Below are 20,956 nucleotides of genomic sequence, written 5' to 3'. Positions count from 1 at the left end.
CTTTAAGTCGAGGTATGAAAGAAAATATTTAATAAAGGGAATAAAATGATGTATTACTAAACTATGAAGTATGTTCAAATATAAAAGCACCCAGATTTGAAACACCTGTTTCTAGAATGTCCTGGCAAAAAATTGCTTTATTTTCGTCAAGATAATCAAACACCCCTACAACTTCACGCTACTGGTATTGTCCAAGTCAAAATGGCGGCGACCTCGCGAGGTGAATCAGGGTGAGATGAATGTTGCAGAAATTCTCAGGTGTGGAAAAACAAATTCACTCAAACTTGTGCAGGAGACGATGCTGAAGTTTCATGGCATCAAAATGATATGCATGTTATGAATATCAAAGCTTCGTTGTATGAAATTTTGCTTTCAATATAAGACATCACTGTTTTAACGTTTAACGTTGCTAATTATAATGTGCCGTAACGTACTTCTATATTATCGTATTTGCTAAAAAGTAAATGTCAAAAGAGGTTCTGAAGAGGAACGAAACCCTGTCATAAGTATAGCGTGTTTCATGAGCCTGGAAAGACAAACATTCGTTCATGTATAATATACTAGTCTTGTCGTGTGGATATGATACAGATAGTTTTGTTGTTATGTAATCTTTGATGAATAATTTGTAGGTGTGTCACAGTCAAAAACTTGACGTTTTTGTAGAGATGCATGATTGACATGTTCATAAAAGGAAATGATAGAAGAGTCAGAGCATTGGCAGGGTTTCTCATGAGCTTCTTAGATCACTATTATTAGATTGGACATGGTGTGATTGTGATATTTATCAAATCAAGATGCCAGATGAGTCACCACCCATGATCAGTAGTCAAACAATTAAACCTGAACTGTGAGCATGTTGACGTTATATGTACAAAAATGTATGTGTTGACAGCCACTCCTGTGGATAGAGCTGTGTTCACACGCAATTGTCCTTGTCCTTGCAGAAAAGCTGAGGTGCTGAAAGCTGATGTGGCAGGTAAGACTGAAGAATTCAAGTCATGTCTGTAGTTGTATATATTATTATAACTTTCAGCCAGTAATCAGTCGCCATGGCTGTCTCCAGCATTCACTTTAAAATCCTTGGAAGGAATTTTGCTGCTGTGACAGACAGAAATTTAACTACATGTACTAGTATTCAGTGTTCTGTCCGTCCTCATCGACAAAAGTGGAAACTTCATGACGCTTGCATCAGGTTGTCAACAGTGCCATAAAACTTATTAAAAGTAAGACTAATATCCATTTGAAAATTCATTACTCAAAGTCACAATGCAGGTAAAATCACTCCAGAGGTATAGAAAGTTCAAGGAAGTTAAGATCTACCTTGCCCCCAGATCCCCTAGACTTTTGTACCTTTGACCCATCATTATATGAATATAAGTAAGCTTGGCTCTTATCGTCTAAGTTGTACCTCACCTCAGATGGGCGGATGGGTCCAGCGGAGGCCTGGACGTCCAGGCAGACCCTACAGGACCTGTACCAGCAGGCCCTGGTCACTGACCTGGAGTATGCTTTGGACAAGAAGGTGGAACAGGACTTGTGAGTAATAACATTTGCACATACTGTATGTCTTTCCTACTCCAACAACTCTTAGACTTAGGACACTTTTTCGACACTTTTTGTCCACCGCTACAGCTTTTGCTTCGTTCCAGCCAGTTCCTATCTCCTCCAGATCCCTGATTGTTCTTCACCAGTCAGTGGCCTTCCCCTCTTCCTTTCTTCCTCCTCTTCTCTCCCCCAGCCCAAAGATGTTTGGGGATTTGTCCTTGTAGTAGTACTTGTAGATTGAGCCTATGCTCTTTGACAATTTGTGTGGGTTTTAGTAATTGCAAAAGCACTTGTGAAATGTCATAAATGCCTGATGCACATGTAACAATAACAAACATTGTAAATATTGTAGAAGAAATGACATGATATTTCACTGAATTGAATAGAGACTTTAGTCATTTTGACATGACAGCCATTGAAATGTTAAGTATTCATATCTTTTTCCTGAAAATTTGGGATGGAATTAAAAATGGACCAACTTCATTTTCATCAGGTGGAACCATGCTTTCAAGAACCAGATAACTGCCATGCAGATGCAGACCAAGGATAAAACTGTAAGTGACTCCTATTCTATTCAAAAAGTTGAAAGGACAGTAAAAAAAAGATTATCTTTGTCCTAGCAAAAGGATTCCAATGGTAAACATGTCACTTGCTAAGAAATTTTTGTGTGATACTTTGTATACAAACTGCAATTTTATGTTCTATACTATAGAAGTAGTGATATTCTTTCATGAAAAGTAATAATAGAATTTTATTTAAGAACCCCGGCAGAAGAGACATCCAGGCCAGTCTAGCAGTGTTCCTGGAGGGAGCCAGTGGGTTCTATCTCCAGCTGCTGCAGGAGCTCTGCTCCGCTTTTGACCTTGACTTACCCTTCAGGCCAAAGTCTTCCAACTATGGCATCATGGGAGGTATGTTTAGACAAGCTATGTTGTAACTGTTAAATGTTAGTATGTAGTAAAATAGGAAAACTTGTATCTGTATCTAGTCCACACCCAAAAATAAGCATATTTTTCATAATCATACAGACCATTTATGATCCATGTATGATGTGATCTTGACATTTTGAAGCTCTCAGAAAAAAATATCATTGTAAATTTCTTGATGTGTAGAGTTGTCTTTCAAGTTTAGAAAATTATTCATCAGACTGTTGCACCACTTGAAGTCTGCTGGTTTCTAGATTTGATTGTACTTGTGATCCTTCATCTGATTTTAATAGTTGTTCTTATAAACATTGCTGATTTCTTTACATTTCTAGAGCCGAGTCCCTGGCACAAGATCCTCCCTCCCCAGCCCAGCTCCTGTCTGTACATCTGTCAGCACTGTCTGGTCCATCTGGGGGACATCGCACGCTACAGGAACCAGCTAACTCAGGCAGAGTCCTTCTACAGACATGCCGCTCAACTGGTACCTTATAATGGTCAGTCACACAAAACTTATGTCTCCTGATAAGCAGTCATGCTAGTTAGGTTACTATCACACGCAGCTTTCTGTAATGTATTAAGCAGCCTTTGTAACCCTTACTTCTCCTATTGGGTTAGTAAGTCCTCACACTCTTTGATTCGAGCCTATCCCTAAAGTGGCCTTTCATAAGTATAAAAGAGATATATTATTAAGCCTTAGATTCGTCTTCTTTCTTAGGTCAAATACATTTACTTAGAATTGTTCTGGCTTGGTTAGTACAGAAAACACAGAGTGCTCCAAGTGAATTTTGACCTTTGTCCTTCAGGTCAGCCCTACAACCAGATGGCTATCCTGGCTGCGTCCCGCGCCGAGCAGCTGCCGATGGTGTTCTACTACTGCCGCAGTATCGCAGTCAAGCACCCGTTTCCTGCTGCAGCCACAAACCTCAACAAAACCTTCTCCAAACTGGCTGATGGGTCTGTTTACTTGTTCTACTACAGCTATACAGTGGTTACCTGCAAGGCTATCGTATACTATATATTGTATTGTGTTGAAATAAACCAGTCACACCTGTATGCTCAGAGATAATACCAATAGTCCATGAATGAACATGTGTGCATCCTATACTTGAAACCTGTAGATCTTTATACCGGCGACTTTTATGTATGACCTGAAATCAGTGATGTAGACATATCTGAACTTCATTGGCAGTATGAACTGTTTTAAGGTAATTTATGGGCTTACTATTCTGCTTTGCAAGATAAATTATATCTACAGTCTAGTGATGCTTTTCTCTATTGCCATGCATACTCTTAGCTTTCTAAAACACTTATTCTCGATGTTGACATTTTCTTGTTTGTGTACCTGTAGAGAAAATGAGTTGAAGACCCACAAGTTGTCCTCCCATGAGGTTGTCCTCTACTTCCTGAGGTTTCATGCACACATCTACCTGAGCAAAGGTTGGACAACACTTTTGTCGAAACATGCATTTTTTTTCCTTAATGATTGAAGCTGTAGATGCCAGCGATATCTTAAAACCTTCTAAGCTTAAAAGCACACATGGGTGATAGGACTTATCTCTTAGTTTCAACTCAGGTTACCTGTTTCAGCTCAGTTTAAGGCACTGTGTGCGTTACACAATGTACATGCTGATATTCAAGTTGTTTTTAAAGAGTGAAATGTTTTGACATGTGAAAATGTGTTTGATGTGTTCACATGGTTATCATATACTGTACGTCTTTTTTGATCTCAGATTTGCCCTTTGCTGCTAAAATCAAAGACTTGCTGATCAGTCAGTTCAGGGTAAGTAGATTCGATCTGGATGTTGTCCCATTTAATGTGGTGTGTTTGTTGTAAGAATGGCATCTTTTCTGACCCTTTCAAAATTTCATGCTGTACTTAATCAATTGGTCTTGACACATATGGAACAAAAGTCAAAGTCATATATCAGTAGTTTTATGTCTTTGATCTCGTAGACCCACTTGTATCAAGAGGCGTTCACATTACGAGAGCTCGTGTACATGGTGGCTATCAACCTGTTCTCCCTGCACCACGTACGGGACTGCACCACAGACAAGGACATCGACACGGCCGCGTACAGCGATGACGAGATGATGGGCTGGAACCTGGCCCTCGGCATGTCAAGTACGCAGGGTTATCATTGGGTCAATGGTGATAAAGTAACATAAGTTGTAAGGAACAGATTGTGAAGAGAAAGTTGCAGACTGTTCAGGTTGAGGCTATAATCGTATGCAAGAAATCATGCAAAGTAGGACATCCTTTGGATACGGACAAAATGGTTGTCAGCAAAGGTATGGGATTGTTGAACTCTAGTTGTCATTGTTAAAAAGAAAATGGGAAAGTCATGTTTAGTACCTTACACAATGCTTATACATGTACATGCACAGATGAAGTCACACTTTTAGTTAATTTTTCACTGTGTGTAAAGTAGATCTAGTCATCATATATTAGCTTGTAATGGGATTTTCAATTTTCCTGTTGATGTAGACATTGTCTCCTTCAATTTTTTTCACTCTCTCCTTATTCCCCAGTGTCCTTACTGAGCCTGATGCTGCACTACACCCCCACCAAGTCTGAACAGTCTGCTCAGGACTCTCCATGTCTGGCTGCAGTGAAAGTCACCCTGGACTGGCTCACTCACAGACCCAACCTCTTCGAAGAAGAAACGATAATGGATAAACCCTTGTACGTTTCTGATGGGCAGGGTTGAATCACTTTATATCTTGGGGTTGATGTGTTTATTTGATACCTGATACTCTTTATTGGTAGAAATTGGATGAGATATTTTTCTTAAATGTCATTGTAATAATGTTGAAGCATTTTAAGGAAATTTGACCATTGCAACTGCTACAAGCAGATGTTACTGTTCATGTCCTTGGTGCTAGTTTTGTGGAAAACAGCATTTCATTTTTACCCTTAGATAATGTCATTGACTTTGATTCCAGCACTCAATAGAGACAGGTATGAAGACATTAGATGACTGGAAAAGAAGAAAAAATGGGTCTGTCTCTGTCCATGGTGCTAGCTCAGCCTTCCATTCATTACATAGTTTAACTTGAGAACAAATTCTGAGCAAAATTGAAACTTAGTGTGGAGAAACCACAGTAAATACAGTAGTTCTTGTAATAAGTGATGATCAAATTTCAAAGGAATATTTAGTTGAGATGTTTAAGTATTGAAGCAAATAAGATACTTCTCTCATTTTCTTCAACCTGATAGCATATGGCCAAAGCTGGCAAGAGTTCTGAACTGTATCCAGTTGAAAGAAAGGATCAACAATCCAGCTAGTGAGTATATGACCTGTCTCAATAGATAGATATACATATATGTTTGTACTTTGTATTCATAATTTGTCTACCAATAACTATTGAGGCTATTTGGCTGTAGGATATTTTGAATTTGAATTGATTGGCCACTTTCTGTTTCTATTCCTTAGATCGGCCCTTACCTGAGGACTTTGAACTGCAAGGATTCCTACCATTGGTTAAAGCACACAGGTAAAAGAAGTGTTCCTTTTCATTAAGATAGAAAAGAATGCTTTGTATCCTTTTGCAAGCATTGTAAGTATTCTACACCAAAAAATATTTGATCTGCTATTCAAGGCAAGATTTGCTTAAATCTTAACTCCTATTGCAAAATATTTGTTGGACAATGGGTTTGAATAACCACAAAACATACTTCTTACTTTGAAAAGGTAGTCTACTGTTGAGCGCTGTTTGTATTATTCCCCAGGCCTTTGGACTTTAACAAAGGCCAGAGTTCCATCCTGGAGCCAGGTGAGGTGCAGGTGCAGTACAGGTGTCAGCGGCTGTGTGACATTGGAACCTGGATAGCTGACAACAAGCCAAGGTCAGTCAATACTTTGCACCCACGTTGGTCAATTTTTGTCTGCATCTTGAAAAAAATAGTTGATATTCAGGCAGTGGTACTTGTAAAACTTTGACTGCAGCCTGTAACAGAATTTGAGTTTCTTGTGTTTTTGGGGCCTAAAATTCAGGGTAAATACTGTTGTCATTTCTGTTGTTAACTAAAAGGTTCCAGGTTTCTAATTATATATTTTACAGGTTTGTTGACTCAACATTGCATCTTGTCTCATTTCTAGTTTGCTGAAGAAGCAAGGCAAGCAAGGTGTACAAAAAGTCAAGTTCACAAGTCCCCTAAAAGAGGAGACCAGAGAAGACAAGACAAGAGGCAAGTCAGAAGAAGGAGAAGGGGAAGAGTTTACTCCATCCTGGCCAGGAGAGGGGGAGGGGGGCCCTTCCTCCCTGGAGGAGATCCTGTCTGAGGAAGGGCTGAAGTCTGTGGGGATCCAGGCTATCATCACCAGGGACAACAGGTCACCTGAGGTCAACCAGGGAGAGGGACAGCAGCAGGTAGGGAAACAGTTAATATCGGGATGTTTGTTTGATTTACCATGGCCATTTACATGACACTTTCAGTCACGTTTTGTTGAAGTAAGCTGATGTTTCAAAAATCTGTTCTATGGTGCAGTTTGATTTTTCATGAGTAGTCACATGAATACTGCTAATCTCCACATTCTGATGATTTGCAATAGTGACATTGAAAAATATACACATGTATTTGCTTGTATTGTTTTCCCTGTAACTCCATGCAGATGTACATGTAATAACTGTCATTATTTCCAAAGGTTCCCCAACACCAGCCAGTGATTGCCCCACAGTCTGTACCTCTGCATCATCCATTCCAAGTACAGCATCAGGAACACCTTCACCAGCAACAGCTACAACTCTTACAGCAACAGCAGAGACTACAGCAGCAGCTACAGCAGCAACAGCATAGTCTGCCCAGCCCTCCTGTAGCAACTGTTCCTCCACGGTCCACGCAGGACAGCAGTCAGTACCCCATGCTGCCTACAGGGAACATTTCACTGGAAATGTTGGCATTGCCACCCTTCATAGGGCTTCAGCAGCAGTTGATCAAATCATCAGGCACCTTTCCTGGTGTGCCAGGACAGCTTCCCGAAGCCCCTCACCAGTTCAACCTACCAATCAACACTTCAGGAATGGAACATTCTGATCTGAGGGGACCCAATGCAGACAGCTTGCCTATGCCTGGTTTTTCAGGCAACAGCAAGTTAAACCAAGGACAGGTCCCTAAGGGGAGTGGCCATCAGTACGTCTCTCCCTTCTCCGGCCCAGCGGGCACTACTTCTGGCTTACAAGGCCTGCTGTCAGAAGGGCTGGAAACTTACTCCCCAGCTGTGTCAACATCCTGGCCCGAACCCGGCAGAACCAGGGGCATTCCAGCAGAAGGGCTGTCCAGAGCAGTGGGTTCCCCGGTGCCTGCTTCAGGTGGACAGGCGCACCACAGTCCGCTGTACAAAGAGGATGGTAAGTACCTGGCAGACCGAGCAGATGAAGGCTTCCCTGGGGTGGGGATGCCAGCTTTCAATACCGCACCTGGGGCCAATCTGAAGTTGCAGCAGCAGGGTAGAGAGCTGAGACGGTCGCCAGTAGACACCTTTCCTTCTTCCAGGATTGCAATGGCATTCCCAGCACTCTCAAAGGTAGATATTACTGTTTAAAAAAGTATTATAGAACCATTGATAAACTTTACATATTGTGTCTCAGCATAACATGTAAACGTACTATCTATTATTTATTGTTAAGTGTTTAAATCCATTCAGTCATAAAAACGGTTCATCATTCAGTAATGAATGCATTGTGATAGATTAAAAGATATGAAGTAAAATTTTCCATGGGAACATTCATACTACTCTTATGTCTTCCTTATGTTATACAGGGAAAGTCATCAGTTCCTTCTAGTGCACCATCCTTTGATGACTATTCCCGGTAAGAATACACAGATCTACACAACACTATTGGCTTGTACGTTCTTAAAGACGCATAAGATCATCCACGCTACCGGTAGATCTTTGCAGGTTGACTCCCATGCCAGAGATTAATACAAGGATGGATTGATTATAGAACTTCATCAAATGATTGCTACAAAATAATGCAGTTGCTTGTTCAGTGTGATATATCCTACCACTGCTGTGCTGCATGCCTGCAATGCTGGTGTGCTATGCCATGAGGGTGGTCATAGGACGTGTATTGAGATATAGGTACTAAAGTACTGTATTCAATACTGCCCTAAAAGTCCAAAGTAGCAACTTTGGTGAAAAAAGTTATATTTTTTTGTTTTTCATTTTCAGACCTGAGGCTTCCCCAGAGCAGGCTGTGTTCACAGACTACAGCCCTGGCCTCCTCCCACCCCAGTCTACAGGCAGTGGGTCATACTCCCTCTTCCAGTCCTCCTGGTCAACCCCCATCACCAGCAGTACTGGACAGTCCCTCACAGACAGAGGTCATATTCCAAACAACATTTTATCTCTTTACATCCATTTGCTAAGAATAGTGTATCTAATCCTTTTCTTATGGCAGAAAAAATAGGAATATTTTCTCCTCTTCTTATATGTGAAATAGTTTGCCTGGTCCGATTTTGGTACATATGAAATAGGTACTATTTTGTAAGGCATTGTGTGCAACATGACTACTGTGTTTTGTGGTAAGTTGGTTTTGGAAAGACTAGCACTATAGTAGCAAGAACTACAAATGTACAACAATGAGAGCTGTGTTATCCATTGGGATGCATCACAGTGATATATATTAGAAATGCTGGACCTTTGCTGAGAATCCAAAACGAACATCATAAAATACTGATGTTAAAATGACTATACATCTTTTCCAGGCCTGTACTCCTCTAGCCGGCTGTTGTCTGACTCCTTCTCCTCAGCGAGTGAGACGAGTTTCTCGCAGGCCTTCAGGGACACGTTACACCTGGAGGGGAACCTGGGCAGCCAGTACCTGACGCAGGAGGCGGAGGGGTTCCCCGACAGGTACGAACCAGATTCCGCTCATCCGCAGGATAGGAGCAGCTTCAGCGGCCAGGGCAGAGGGGAGTACCACGGGTCAGCATTCCCAGGTAGGAATCAGGTTTTTCTATAAAAATCGCATGGGGGCATTGCAATGGGGTGGAGCAATGGGGTGGGGGGATGTGGATGTGGATTTTCCTTCCTTCCGGTGTGGAGTTTTAGGGAATTTTAAAGTAAAATGGGGTATTCTAATTCAATCATACGACTTCTTGATTCTTCCCCACCTTAGGAAAAAGCCTGATCATTCCAATTGTGCAAAACTCCTTTCTTCCTTTATTCTACTTCAAAAGTTACCTATCTCAAATGCAAACCTGTCTCACATTAAAATATTCTTCAACCACTGAAGGAGAATTGTGTCCTCTAGGTTGAGTAGATGTTTTCAGTGTCTGAATTTGTTTATCCGGGGCTCAATGTTTCAGGAACAGAGAGCAGTCACTTGAGTCAGCTGGGGACCAACATAGGGCTGGGGTTCAGCAGTTCAGGTAGCTCCTGGCCACCTCCCTCCACATCTACCACAGACACGGGAAACACTGGCTACTTCTCCAGCGATCTTCAGGTTCAGATCTACAGTTACTATCTACCTCTGCAGTATTCTACATTTTGTTTGTTTGCTTGTAGGAATACATTGGCAATTGCAAACTTTATGTATCATGTGAAAAAGATTGCCTTTTCCCTGTAAAAATTATGGCTACTATCATTAATAGGTGTCTGCAATTAGAGCCAGTCCACCTAATTCTTGATTCTCTTTACTTGGCATCAGTCTATCTGGTCCAGTACCCCTGCTAGCTCAGGACAGTCAGCCCTGGAGCAGCTCCTGCAGCAGCAGAAACAACAGCGAGACAACACCCCGCCCTGAAGCCACGTCTCAGCCACAACTTCAACTACGTACGTCCCAACCACACTCAGATGGACCACCGGTGACGATGTGTCCAACTTGGATGAGAACAGCGAGCGTTTGCCAGCGTGTGTGTGTGTTGGTAGTAGGCCGGGAGCATCGCCCTGTAGTAGGGACCAGTCCAGGTCCCGGGGGAAAGCTTTCACATGGGGCATTTGACCTAGTAGATGCTCCATCTCTTCAAGATTCAGCCATGTCTAGAGTAAACAAGCACCTGATGCCAGTTCTAGCATAGTAGCACTGAAGGGGTATGACTACCGGTGTGGTGGCTGCTTGAACGGGCTAAGAAATAGCTGCCCAATGGCCTGAAGAATAAGTTAAAGTCTACAAAGTGCTGAGATTATAAAAGTATGTTCTCAAAGTGTCTATCAAAGTTATCAGTTTGAGGAGAGGCGAGATGTCTTAACATCCTCATGCAAACATGAAGCTTTGCTGAGGGCAGTGCTGGCTCAAGGTACATGCAGTCCTGAGCCAGAAAGAAAGAAGCATCACAAATTGTCAAGGCACTTAAAGATGATAAGTTTTAGCATATAGTATTTGATCATCAACACCATTCAGTTCTGGTGTTTGAACTGATTCCTTCTCTTTTGCTTGAATGTGTACTCTACAAATTGCACTACTGATAAGATACGATGCGCTGTGTTTCAATAAGGTACTTTCTGAAATTGAACACTGTGGAGGTAGCTCTTCATTCAATTTTTCTGGGCCATTTGTTATCATCGCACAGGGTTGACGTAACTACGTACAAATGTCGTGGTGTCTGCTTCAGTGGCATACTGTAACAAGTTCAGAACCAAGAGTTGGAACGAATGCTGATGTACTGTAGGGCAGTTGGCAAGGATTTAACCTCATGATTAGCATACGCAAAGCTATAGTTCATGTCCATTTTTCATTAGTGAAAGATAGATGAATATTGTGATATTACATTATCATGCTGCTTCACACTATGGTAGTTTGCTTTGGTAGGAGCAGTGTTGTGTGTATTAGGGTGGACACTGTCAATAGTATGCAATATCAAACATATTTACCTCCTGAAAGTGCTGATCTCATGATATGGTGTTAGTCGGTGTACTCCTTTCACTATTGGGATTTCATTCAAATTTAGCGTAAGGCTGACGGTTTGAATGAATTGAGTTATGACCATACAGTAGCAATTTTACAGTGGCAGGTTGAAGAAGGTAAGACTCAGTTATTGTTTTATATAAGAGAGGTAAGAGCCTCATTCCATTTTCTACTCTCATATTGAGACATACAGCAGCAGTCCCTTCTATGTATGATGCCCTGTTAGGTGGTTGCTTAGACTTTTTGTCCATCGATCAAAAGGAATAGAAATAAAAACTTTGCCTTGCTTGTCCTGTGGTACAAGCAATCAAGTATACCACCTGTTCAAATCATCTTCCCACCTGTTCAAATGTATCTTATCTACGCAAAATGACAGGTTAGAAAATCAAGCCATACAGCGTTGATTTTGTGGATGACATCTGCATTGATTTCAGCCTGTATAAGTGATCTGATGTAAGCAGGAAGTTGCGAGTCATACTCATTAGCATATGTTAGCCCTTGGAAAACGTACTGCAAAAACTAAGAAGACAGCACATGTGTGTCCTCATTTTAATGAAACAGAAGAAAAAGAGCTCATACATGTGGGTGGTAAAACAGCCATTGCAAAGTGAGCTTTCTCCCACCAGAGAAGGACGTTCTGAATGATGTCACCCATAGAATCTATTTGTGTGGACAGTAATTTGCTTGCAGTATTCTACCATGATGGGCATATGTGAAACAGGAAAAACTGCTCAATTAGTCATGTCTTTGAGAAACGTGTTGTTCTACCTACATGACCATGCACCAGATGCATGTATGGCCCTGAATGTGTCCTTAATGTCTAGATCACCAAGAATGGTCCTCATTCTCCCCGTAGGATGCGAGGTTGCAGCAGTAGGCGACAAGCCATGAAACGGAAATAAATATTATGTGTTATGGAAAGTCAAATCAGCGTACTTTTTAATGTTTTATTTAGATATATATTTTTAACTCATCTTCATTGGGTAAGTGTACCATCAAACTTATTCATGGAACATTGAGACTCGTACTGAGGTAGTCGTAATATCATTATTTTGCTTAGTAAACGAGTTACTAGCTTCGGCTAGGTACTATTACACATAAAAACAATATCTTTGATCTTTCCTTTCATGATTGTTACCATTTTCTAGACCATCTGCTCTGTCGTGAGGCAAATGACACACTGAACTGATTGTTATATCGCGCTTTGTATGTTAATTGTGTAGGCTCATCTTAAAATCAGTACATTTTAATTTTAGCGGACAAGAGAAATACTCAATAATAATTGAGTATACCACGCACTTTGGCCAGTCTAAAGTAAAACTGAAGGGCACTGGTCTGAAATTATTTCTGTAAGATCATATATTTGCTAATTTATTGTGAAAACACACGCACTGTCTGTCATTAGCAGTAAAGAAGACGTAACCACCTTTGGTAAAGAGCAGTAGATGTATTCACACCGTAAAATACAAGTACCATACTGGGTCTATAGTTCTCGCTCTGAGTTCTCGCTAAATATTACAGAACAGCAGCTATATGCACTTCTACTCAGCAGCAATAGTGGTGAATATACATCGTAAGTCATAATTCTACATCATAAATCATATTCGTTATCTATAGAGCAGAATTATATAAACATTCAATTCGATATTTACTTTGATATAGATGGTTTCATAGATTTTGCTTTAACTGTATTTTTCAACATCAATACTTTATCTTAAATCGAAGGATAAGTTAAGATGTACAGAAGCGTTCTGAACATGTACAACTGAGGCGTGACGCAAACGTCAATATTATGATTTTATCAAGCGAAGATTAGAATCATTATTCATGCTTTTTCAATGCTAAAATATGTACAGTCGCGACTCCTTGCAGTATCGACAACCGAAAATACCCCTTAATCGTTAAGAATGTTATTACATTCATAAACACTCCATCTGTAGAATTGCACGAGGCTTTGCCCACTCCTTACATCAAGATGATACAGTGACGTTGCGTGCGCCTATTTCCATTCATTTCGTTGTGTATTATGACAAAAAAGCTAAAATTCACCCCAAATCAGACAAGCTATTGTCTTTATCACCTTTATCGTCATTATCTTTGATTCCTTTGATTTGTTGTATCGCAACCTGATATTTGCAAATCACTGCATGTCTACATCACAACATTCTGAATACTTTTCGCTGAAGATAGCTGTATTTGAATAGGGTATGATAGCCTTGTACATTGTAGGCTTTTTCAGTCGTTGATTTAAGCTGATGTCTTGCAGGAAATGAAGCTAAGATTCACCCAAAATCAGACAAGCTATTGCCTTTATCACCTTTATCATCATTAGCTTTGTAGATGTTTGAATGCTCTCAATTGTATCGTCACTAACACTGGTCGAGTTATTAGTTTGAAGAGTAGCCCATGTTGGCTGGTTGAAGAACCTGCAGCTGGACCTTAAGAAGCCGCTGCAGCAGCAGCAGGCCCGTCCGGAGATATCCCGAACGCCGTGATGAACACGTTAACCACCATGGTGACGATGACCAGGGCAGTGATCCAGTTGTTCAGCAGGTGCATCTTCTTGCTGTTGCGGAGATTTTCCTCGTCGTCCATCTCTTCGGCCTCGGAAAACTGTGACAATCAAAAAGTAATGACTAAGGTCAACTAAGTTTCCCTGTGTTCAAAGGCCAAAGTAAATTATCTCTGATCTTCGATTACTGGATGTCATGAAAAAAAGACATTCTTCGGCATTTCAATCATTCCTGTCTTTGTGTTTTGACCCTGTGGTGTTTTGGTATTTTGTAAATCAGTAGATCTTGTATTATCTATCGGTAGGAAATGTCCTAATGTTCATTTCTTTGATGTTGCATTTTCGGTAGTTATGAAATCAACGCACAGGGGGTATGGTGTACATGAGATAGATACTGAGCTGCTGACAACAGTCTTGATATCAACTTACTGTATATTGTCAGAGCAATTGTCACAATATAGAAGACTCTTGACCGGTGTGAAGTATGTAGACTGACCTGTGTCTTGAGCAGCAGCAACATGGCCACCATCAGCTGCAGCAGCACAGAGACGGTCAGGAAGAACAGGAGTAGGTAGTACATGAAGGACACAGGACCCACCTGAAGCACGTACTTCATCTGCAACCAAACATCAAACAGTTACATGGTGACTAGGTAGATTCAAGTAGCATCAACTACCTTTCGTCCTTCAAGTAGCATCCACTGCCTTTCATCACTGACAACTAGTACATATGACTGCAGTGGCCTGATGAACGGTTTATTCGTGATCAAAACCACCACCAACAATGTATTCGACCAGTGATGAACAACAACACTTTGAAAAGCAACTTTCAAAGAATAGTATGTCTTAAGTACCTTACCTGCGATGCGTTCGCTGAGAGCAGCGCCATGTCCAGGAAACCCTGCGCCATGGTTTTCCTCGCCGTGAACTTGTTCATGTCTCTGAGCTGGTGGTGTACCGGCATCATCGCTAGCTGCTACAGAAGTATTGATAAATATCAATTTCACAATAGAAATGTATAATGACAGAATATAGCACAGATGATACTTTACTCACCATTGCACATGTGCAAGGGATAAGTGAACCATTTTCGAACGTTTGCAGCTCATCGATAATGTTCATGCTTTTTCTGTCGGCCGATTTTACGATGTATGTGATTATACATTAATTTGTTTACCTGTCCAGGAAAACAAAACTACTGTTTGTTAGCTGTGACAAGGACAAACGCTCACCTCGCCAGGTGTTTTGGGACCGTTTCCTTCATCTTTGTCCGAGTCATCTTCCTTCTCGTCATCCTTCTCCCGAGGCCGATCCACCTTTCTCACCACCGGCCTAGCTATAGATTCTTCTCTAGCCAATTTCCTTCTGCGCACCGTCCCCTCATCGGACATCTCCGGCTAATAAACAAACAATCAATTAATCAACCAACCAACCAATCAATCAGCCAATCAATTAATCAATGCATCTAGCGATGAATTCATTACACAACTGTTCTGTCCAACCACGTTCTTAGTCGCAGTTATCTATTTGTTATGTGTCTTTTCACCAGAGTCACTTGACCAACTGATCGATCATTATGAACGTGTTTGAACAAGGTACTCTTCAGTAGGTATATGTAGGACATATAGGATGTATGTAACTGGAAGAACAACTTAACGTAAGCTTAATTAAAAACGCTCTATTTCTGTCAGAAAGTTATCATCAGTGAGCTCACGGGAATATGGCATAGATAAAAAGTTTCTTCACGGTGGTTTCTTGGTTTCTATGGATCAAGTACACATTGTCAAAAGAAATATGTTCTTTTCCTGACGTTAGTATAGTAGGATGCTGGTATTTACTTATGTTATGTGGTTGATAGGTTTCAGCACTTTCCAAATGATTGATCAGTTTATATATCCATGTCGTTTCCCCCACGGAACATTTACGATCTAAATGATCTGGCGTATACGTAGCACTTGACGTTAGATATAGGTCACTCCCATGGTCTCCCATGGTCACTTCCTAAAATAGGTGGTATCAAATGGCAACTGTATGCAACACAGTACATTCTCATTTATGGTGTACGCACGACGCGAATCTCTAAGTTCTGAGTCAACTTTGTAAGCAACTGCTGATTAAGGTGATTACATTCCAACAAACTTTCCAAATTGTCAAGGGTAATTACTTTATTAGTTTTACAGCATAGAACAGCCAAATGCCACGTAGAAGACGGCATATCATTTGGCCGCTGCATGGATATTATGTTACGGGTATTGGTGCCGCATTTCGCACGAAACTGACAGCCCAACATAACTGTCTCTCATAGGCCTATTTATTGCTGCAGCCACCCGAGATCAGTCCTGATTTAGATGAGGGTGTTTAAAGGGGTTGCCGCGTCATGATATGTTGACGTGTTTATGTATGCTTTCGGTGCTTAATTAGCCATTGCCACGAAATGTTCTGATCTTAAATCATGAAGACAAGTAGACATTTTGTTCTGTAATAGTTTGATTCTCGCATCAGATATCTTTTGTTGAATACACATAGACGCAACCCTTATTCAAAATCATACAAAACCTTGAAATTAAGACATAGAAGCCTTCCCTTCAATTAAGTGCAGATGCAAACATTTTTTAAGATCATCACAATTTACTAAGTGATAGTTGCGTAAGTAATGAGGTAAAGTGTCTGATTTTTCATGACGATACTATCCCCTATTACGCCCTCTCCAATCGGCGCTCTAGACTCTTTGATACATGCTTGCATGAAACACGGGAAAACTGGCTGGCTTACGTCGACGAAGTTCTCATGGACCCAGCCCTTGAGTGTTGACCAATTTTTCGCCATGTTTTGTCTCGTCTCTCTCAGTCCAACAAAGCAGAGCTGTCCAGTGGGGCGGCAAGATGGCTGAGAGCCCGCAGGATTCTGGGTAACTTGGCGGAGGTGGAGTCATTGACATCAGAACAATGTCAGGGTGTGCTTTTGTGACATTGTTGGAGTGAAGATCCGGATATGGGGGTTGAACGAACGAACGAACGAACGAACGAACGAACGAACGAACGAATGAATGAATAAATGAAGGAGCGAAATTCAAAGTGCAGAAAGTCAGAAAGATACAACCAGTGTCTTTGATGTAAAGGTCATGACTTTGTTAACGAACATTTGAGTCCATGATTATGACTGGAACTTACTGAAATCATGGATGGAAAGATTGTAACCAGATGCGAGTATCCATGCATCTAGATCTATCCAATCATGAATCAATTAGTCATGGCTAGTAGTAACGTTACATGGCTTTATTACAGCTCTGTATCTAAGCACAGCACCTTCCACGGCTTAGGCATCTTTTGTCACAGACAATCCATGAACCGTCTGTACGTAGTTCTATAACCAAGTATCACTTTCTTTACCGTCACTTCAACTTGCTTATTTTCTACGACCTGTACAAAAATTCTGGCAATACACAACAAACAACATCGTTGATCAAGGTTAGACATCCAGGTAATAAGATACGTCAAACATTTGGAACAGTCAGACGTTTCAAATGTTATCCAGTTGCGTGAGTAACTGTTTTTGGAGTAACGATAAAGATTATTTTTGAAATAAAAAAAATTGATACTGGGATGTTTCAAACGTTTTACTGCACAACACCGCAATCATCGCAAATCGTACAAATCGTAAATTCAGATGTTTACATGCACTACTATGACATGTTGATGTCGTGGACTTTACACGGACTAGTTGTGTCACTTTATTCCCAGGCTGGATATGAGCACGTTGTCCGCCATGATGACCAGGGTGAGTGACATTGCCCAGTTGTTGTACTTGTGGGCCAAATTACTGTTAGGCTCATCGTCATCATCATCGTCATCAGCCTCCTCCACGTTCACCTGTGTCAGCAGAAATGAAGGTCAAAGGTTATAAAATACATATGGTGTATTTTTAGATACATTCTGAAATCATCTAGATGATATAATGTGGTGTTCGCAGTGCCAATTCCCAGTTTAGTGCACATCTGACTATACACTAGCTGACTAGTAGTACAATTCTATGCAAACCTGATACGATGTTTTATTATGCTTCTTTATGCTCAGATAATCAACGTTGTACAATCAAACGTTTTTTTTTTGCGTTATGTTATGACACCGCTTTTGATGCAGAAAGCTCAAGATATAAACTGAAGACTACAATTCGTAAATATTTGGATACAAGCTATTTGTATGTTTATTGAATCAGGAACTAATAATTTGCTCATCATTTTGTTGTTTTCCTTGCTATCATACCGTTTTCTATAGAGACATTTAGTGATAATTATAGAAATTATAAAGATCTGTGCGCACCTGTGACTTGAGGAATAACAAGATGGCGACGGCCAGCTGAAGCACCATGGACAGGGACAGCAGTGTCAGCAGGAACATCTGATAACCGCCGAACGTCCCGGCATCCATTGCGCCTCTCAAGACCACGGCAACCTATGTGGGACAAACGGAAATTTCTTAGCAACTTTTGCTGAAATTATACAACCCTGTCTCATGGTAGAATTAGGATATTCTATTGTGGTTGAAGATCAGGAGTTTAAATTTAAAATTTTCTCTCATGAAACTTGGATGAGTCGCACCATAAAATAAAGTCCGATGAATGAAAAGAGAAAGGCAGAATGAATAAATGAATGAATGAAAGATAAAAGATAAAAGATAAAAGATAAAAGAAAAGAAAAGAAAAGAAAATAAAGAAAGAAAGAAGCTGTAAACAGATCTGGGCAAGCTGATACCTGTGAACAGTTGGCTGACATCATGGCCATATCCATCAGACCTTGCGTCACAGTTTTACGTTGCGTGAAAGAGTTGAGGTCTCGTAGCTGATGTTTGCGTTTGGCCGCGGTGACTGGTGGTAAACTGCCGCCAGTGTCATCCTGTATGTTTCGTCTGCGAAGTTCATTACCGCCTGCGAGCTGAAAACGGTTTTATATTGAAATTAATATCCATAGCGAGGCGCTAGGCATACTGCACAAAATCAACCCAATATGACGTTGTATCAAACATCGTAACATTCATGATCAGTGCAACAATTTCGTTAGCCGACAAAAGGTGTCGTTGCGCACTTACCTCCTGCTCAGACCCATATCCAGTATATGTCGCTAATGAAGTTTCATAATTATCTTTCAGAGCGATGCGTTTCAGAGCTGTCCTCAGCAGTAGTGCCTGGCCCTTTGGGATGCCCAGGTCGCTGATTTCGGAAGCAGGCAGTAATTTCAGAATATCCAGGTCGTCTAACTCTTCTTTCTTGAGTACGGAGATGGTACTGTCGGACAGGTTGGCGTCACAACACCATGTTTCAAACGCCTTTGCTTCTGTCGATTCAGACTGTGTTGTATCCATAGCCATCATCTGAACCCTATCCTGTAGGTTAGAACAGTGTAAGTTATTAGTGAACTTAAACGCTGCGTTGGGAACATTCGATGGCGTCAATTAAGCCTTTGTATCTTTGATTGTACGATAGTTTTCTTTTACCAATGCGGAAATGTGTCCATGGTAACAATATTCCTGCAACCATGACTACCAGCATAGTCCCCAAGCAGATGTATGAAATATTGGCAGTCTCCATTGTGTCTTGGCCTCTCGAAAGCCACTCTGTTGGGTTAAGGCAGCCCAGGCTCTAAAATTCGTGTTCGAGTTCGGCCGCGTGCCTGGCCAGCGGCTCGGCCGAACTCGAACACGGTTCGAAATGTTCCACTACAGAGCAATTCGGGGGGCGCAAGGTCTATTCCACTGCCCAATCATATATATCTCAGGTGTACGTAACGTTATATGTACAAAATTGTTTTATAGGCCATGATTTGGATTGTATTACATTTTAAATTTTTCAATCAAATGGTTTGGAAGGTCTCCTCCACGAACATGTGCCGTGCCGAGTCCTACTAGCGCTGTTTTGACGGAGGTGTTTCAAATAGAACAGGGGGTTCTATATGTTCGATATGGTGTTCGAAGGGAACGGTCGTTACGTCACAGGTGTTGGATTTCGCAGGAGACAACGAGCTGCGTGTGTGAGATCGGGTTATGAGTTTTACGGCATTACGCGCGGCTCAAAACAACAGACTTGATCTTTGAAGTAATCAAATAGTCTTCATTATAGCTTTCTTATCAAAATTGTCCGGGGCTATTTTGCATAGATTTTGATTTTTTTAAACTGGGGCGAATTTTTAACAAAATATGACCCAAAAATAGTGGTTTCTGATGTTTTTGACCCCAAAAAATAATTTAATCGTCATTTTAAACAAAATAGCCTCGGACAAAAATGATTTGTATGAGGTTAGCGCTCTTCTTGTAAAATATCATAATGAAAGTTGGTGTTACCGCCTGCGCGCGTAAACCCATGAAATACACAGCTATTTTTAACCAAAATGTGTATTTCTAACCCAAAATCTAGCTGTAGAAAAACTAAAGTATAATTTATTCAATGCGTTTTAAGTAGTTTTAAAACTGTGTGAAGTTTCATCGTGGTGCGACAAGGCTATCGAAAGTTACAGGATATGTATTGATATGTATGGAATAATACTTCCTGGGCCGCCTTAACCCAACTGAGCATGTGTCAACATACCTTGCACATACATTGATGTTTCATTCCTTGAATATGCGTTCAAAAAGGAGGCCACATTAGGAATCTCCAAACTCAGCCAAAGCCCACCCTCTAACTTGTTGTCTCTATTTACACTAGCTCCCAAGGTCGGTCGACATTCTTTTCTGAACTGTACGCGTTTTAATTGTTTTGGTTACTGAATGCTGCTCAATGCCGAGAACAGGATGTTTAACGATTGACACAGTAACACAAGTGTTTTGCACACTTACCACGTCATGGCCATTGACTTCGAAGTTCGAACATAAAGCTATAGACTATGGTTTACCACATATGTTTTGTACTGCTATCTAAATACTTTAGGTCGCTGAGCCTAAGGCTTGTATTTAGACCGGTCCCATAGCCTTGCTTACTCCTCCGTCGAAACGTAGAAATGCAAAATGAGAACATAAAAATTCAAATTTTCTGACGGACATGCAGCCACACTCTCATTGGTCGAACTGCTAATTGTAATGGACAGTCAGGATCGATCTATTTCTTTGTAAGGGTTTCACACAACATCTATTTTACAT

At 40.9% G+C, this 20,956-nt stretch overlaps 3 protein-coding genes across 4 annotated transcripts; 1 reads left to right on the top strand and 2 right to left on the bottom strand.

The window, feature by feature from the left end:
- Positions 1-176: 176 nt before the first annotated feature.
- On the top strand, positions 177-12,248 carry LOC136441326 (nonsense-mediated mRNA decay factor SMG7-like). Its single transcript, XM_066437558.1, has 21 exons — positions 177-258; positions 945-976; positions 1,419-1,536; positions 2,039-2,099; positions 2,306-2,456; positions 2,804-2,965; positions 3,275-3,425; positions 3,820-3,908; positions 4,202-4,251; positions 4,425-4,593; positions 5,001-5,154; positions 5,689-5,756; positions 5,906-5,966; positions 6,202-6,318; positions 6,572-6,842; positions 7,118-7,996; positions 8,233-8,282; positions 8,645-8,796; positions 9,181-9,414; positions 9,784-9,920; positions 10,125-12,248. The coding sequence occupies exons 1-21, from the start codon at positions 236-238 to the stop codon at positions 10,218-10,220; spliced, it is 3,225 nt and encodes a 1,074-aa protein (XP_066293655.1). The 5' UTR covers positions 177-235; the 3' UTR covers positions 10,221-12,248.
- A 1,061-nt stretch (positions 12,249-13,309) lies between these two features.
- On the bottom strand, positions 13,310-16,749 carry LOC136441328 (ninjurin-1-like). 2 transcript variants are annotated; one of them, XM_066437561.1, is made up of 5 exons: positions 16,605-16,749; positions 15,065-15,229; positions 14,692-14,805; positions 14,330-14,449; positions 13,310-13,934 (listed from the first exon to the last, which is right to left on the bottom strand). In XM_066437561.1, the coding sequence occupies exons 1-5, from the start codon at positions 16,656-16,658 to the stop codon at positions 13,761-13,763; spliced, it is 627 nt and encodes a 208-aa protein (XP_066293658.1). In that variant the 5' UTR covers positions 16,659-16,749; the 3' UTR covers positions 13,310-13,760. The 2 variants fall into 2 exon arrangements, with proteins under 2 accessions (XP_066293658.1, XP_066293659.1); XM_066437562.1 differs by having other exon boundaries at positions 14,692-14,808; positions 16,605-16,747.
- Positions 16,750-17,093: 344 nt separating this feature from the next.
- Positions 17,094-20,852, bottom strand: LOC136441327 (ninjurin-2-like). Its single transcript, XM_066437559.1, has 5 exons — positions 20,657-20,852; positions 18,917-19,210; positions 18,583-18,762; positions 18,152-18,283; positions 17,094-17,701 (listed from the first exon to the last, which is right to left on the bottom strand). Exons 2-5 carry the CDS (start codon positions 19,196-19,198, stop codon positions 17,558-17,560), a joined length of 738 nt encoding a protein of 245 aa, XP_066293656.1. The 5' UTR covers positions 19,199-19,210; positions 20,657-20,852; the 3' UTR covers positions 17,094-17,557.
- Positions 20,853-20,956: the final 104 nt, after the last annotated feature.

Source organism: Branchiostoma lanceolatum, chromosome 9 (assembly GCF_035083965.1).
Source record: "Branchiostoma lanceolatum isolate klBraLanc5 chromosome 9, klBraLanc5.hap2, whole genome shotgun sequence".
Classification (NCBI taxonomy): Eukaryota; Metazoa; Chordata; class Leptocardii; order Amphioxiformes; family Branchiostomatidae; genus Branchiostoma; species Branchiostoma lanceolatum.
Note: the sequence above shows the minus strand (reverse complement) of the source record. Positions and strands in the feature narration are given on the sequence as shown.

What these genes read in the sequence shown, in the direction of transcription:
- LOC136441328 (XM_066437562.1), bottom strand. Translation starts at nt 16,658, where the DNA reads ATGGCGAAAAATTGGTCAACACTCAAGGGCTGGGTCCATGAGAACTTC. An exon ending in TCTCAGCGAACGCATCGCAG is followed by an intron (nt 14,450 to 14,691) that starts GTAAGGTACTTA and finishes GTTTGGTTGCAG; the next exon opens with ATGAAGTACGTGCTTCAGGT. An exon ending in TGCTGCTGCTCAAGACACAG is followed by an intron (nt 13,935 to 14,329) that starts GTCAGTCTACAT and finishes TGATTGTCACAG; the next exon opens with TTTTCCGAGGCCGAAGAGAT.
- LOC136441327 (XM_066437559.1), bottom strand. Translation starts at nt 19,198, where the DNA reads ATGATGGCTATGGATACAACACAGTCTGAATCGACAGAAGCAAAGGCG. An exon ending in GATATGGGTCTGAGCAGGAG is followed by an intron (nt 18,763 to 18,916) that starts GTAAGTGCGCAA and finishes AACCGTTTTCAG; the next exon opens with CTCGCAGGCGGTAATGAACT. An exon ending in TGTTATTCCTCAAGTCACAG is followed by an intron (nt 17,702 to 18,151) that starts GTGCGCACAGAT and finishes CTGCTGACACAG; the next exon opens with GTGAACGTGGAGGAGGCTGA.
- LOC136441326 (XM_066437558.1), top strand. Translation starts at nt 236, where the DNA reads ATGAATGTTGCAGAAATTCTCAG. An exon ending in AAGAAGGTGGAACAGGACTT is followed by an intron (nt 1,537 to 2,038) that starts GTGAGTAATAAC and finishes CATTTTCATCAG; the next exon opens with GTGGAACCATGCTTTCAAGA. An exon ending in TCAACTGGTACCTTATAATG is followed by an intron (nt 2,966 to 3,274) that starts GTCAGTCACACA and finishes TTTGTCCTTCAG; the next exon opens with GTCAGCCCTACAACCAGATG.